We start from the raw sequence: 1,504 nt of genomic DNA on the forward strand, positions 1-1,504 counted from the left end.
GTATATAATATGTATATTTTAAAGGCTGCCTTCCAGGCCTTCCAGGAAGGTATATGACTATGAACTATGAAACGAACATTGACCATGTCACTTTTTAATAAACACAACATGAAATATCAAATTATTCTTTCCTGTTCCACTCTCCTAAGGGAAAACTCACCAATTTATGGTACCTCTGGGACTTGAGGTTAACACTGTCTTCTACTGCATTATCATCTTCAACAGTTGCTACCTTGGGGTGGAAGTTTGAAGCTGTTGACCAAAAAGTGTCTAGTATGGCCAGAAGTGGGGCAGAAACCATGGACATCATTTCTCTAATTAAGGATGTAGAGTACCAGCATCAGAATCATCTGGAGTGTTTAAAAAACATGCAGATTCCTGGGCCTCAGCCCAGACCTAAAAATCAAAGTATCTGGGGTAGGGCCAGGAAATCTGCATTTTTTTGGAATGTCATCAAGTGATTCTTAGATTCATTAAAGTGTGAGACTTGCTCACGTAGGGTTTCCTTTGAAAATTGTAAGGGCCTGTAACTCTTCCGCTGTTCCCCACAGTTTCACCATGGTGGAGAGTGAGTGGGGCCCCTATATCACCTCTGTTCAGGGCCTAAAGGCCAACAGTAATGACAGAACCTACTGGGAACTTCTGAGTGAAGGCGAACCATTGAGCCAAGGTAAGGAAAGACCCACAGAGTGAAATGCCCAAGCGTTCAGGCATGTGAGGGTGTGAGCCTTTGCGGGGATGTCCCAAGGAGTTGGGAGAGAAAATATCCATTACTTGGTGATTAAGTGGTCAAATCATTTGAGCCATTTCTCGTTCTTCCTTTTCAGGAGCTGGTAGTTATGTTGTCCACGAAGGAGAAAACTTGCAGGTCCGTTGGAGCACATACTAATAAGCCCAAACCTTCCTCAACTGGATAAAAGCCTTTTGCAGTGGAATTCCATGCAAGAAATTGGCCTCATGCCTTCCCTTTTCACTTATCCTAATTCCAATAGGAGAGTCAATAACCTCCCCTTCTCTCTCTGCATGTTCAATTAAAGACTAACAACTATACAAAAAGAGTATGTTCTAAGCACTTCACTTTTTAAAGGATTTTAGAAGTTATTAGAGGGAAGACCACCTCAGGAAGAAGTATAAAGAGATTAGAACACATGTCTAATAGTGGGGGCTCTACTCAATGTTTCCCCACTAACTATCTAGGTGACTTTGGGCAACTTGGGAAATTGGAGATAAGGGTCTAGGTCTAAGGTTGCAGCTGCAGAAAGTTTGCAGGGAAACTGAATTCTCTGAGGCCCAGATGCAAAAGAGAAACCCAGTGGTCATATTGACTTCAGACAGGCAGTGGGTAGAGAGAGAAATGTTGCTCAAAGAAAGCGGGAGATGGGAGACTCCTACATGAACAGTCAGCCTGTAGGTTGAGAAACAATACCATCTCTTCCCCCCAGCTCTGTCTCCCTTGGGTCCCACTGTTCTTCTCCCACATTTATTTTCCTTTTATTTCAGAATA

General features: G+C 43.0%; 1 protein-coding gene across 1 annotated transcript in view; it reads left to right on the forward strand.

Annotated features, from left to right (window-relative positions):
* TCN1 (transcobalamin I (vitamin B12 binding protein, R binder family)) overlaps window positions 1-889 on the forward strand; it is a 42,943-nt gene extending 42,054 nt beyond the window's left edge. The window contains exons 7-8 of the mRNA XM_012643854.1: window positions 500-670; window positions 828-889. Coding sequence (XP_012499308.1) covers window positions 500-670; window positions 828-889 — 233 coding nt within the window. The remainder of the gene's footprint in view (window positions 1-499; window positions 671-827) is intronic.
* The last annotated feature ends 615 nt before the right edge of the window (window positions 890-1,504 follow it).

Source organism: Propithecus coquereli, unplaced genomic scaffold, assembly GCF_000956105.1.
Source record: "Propithecus coquereli isolate 6110/MARCELLA unplaced genomic scaffold, Pcoq_1.0 Scaffold202, whole genome shotgun sequence".
NCBI classification, from domain to species: domain Eukaryota; kingdom Metazoa; phylum Chordata; class Mammalia; order Primates; family Indriidae; genus Propithecus; species Propithecus coquereli.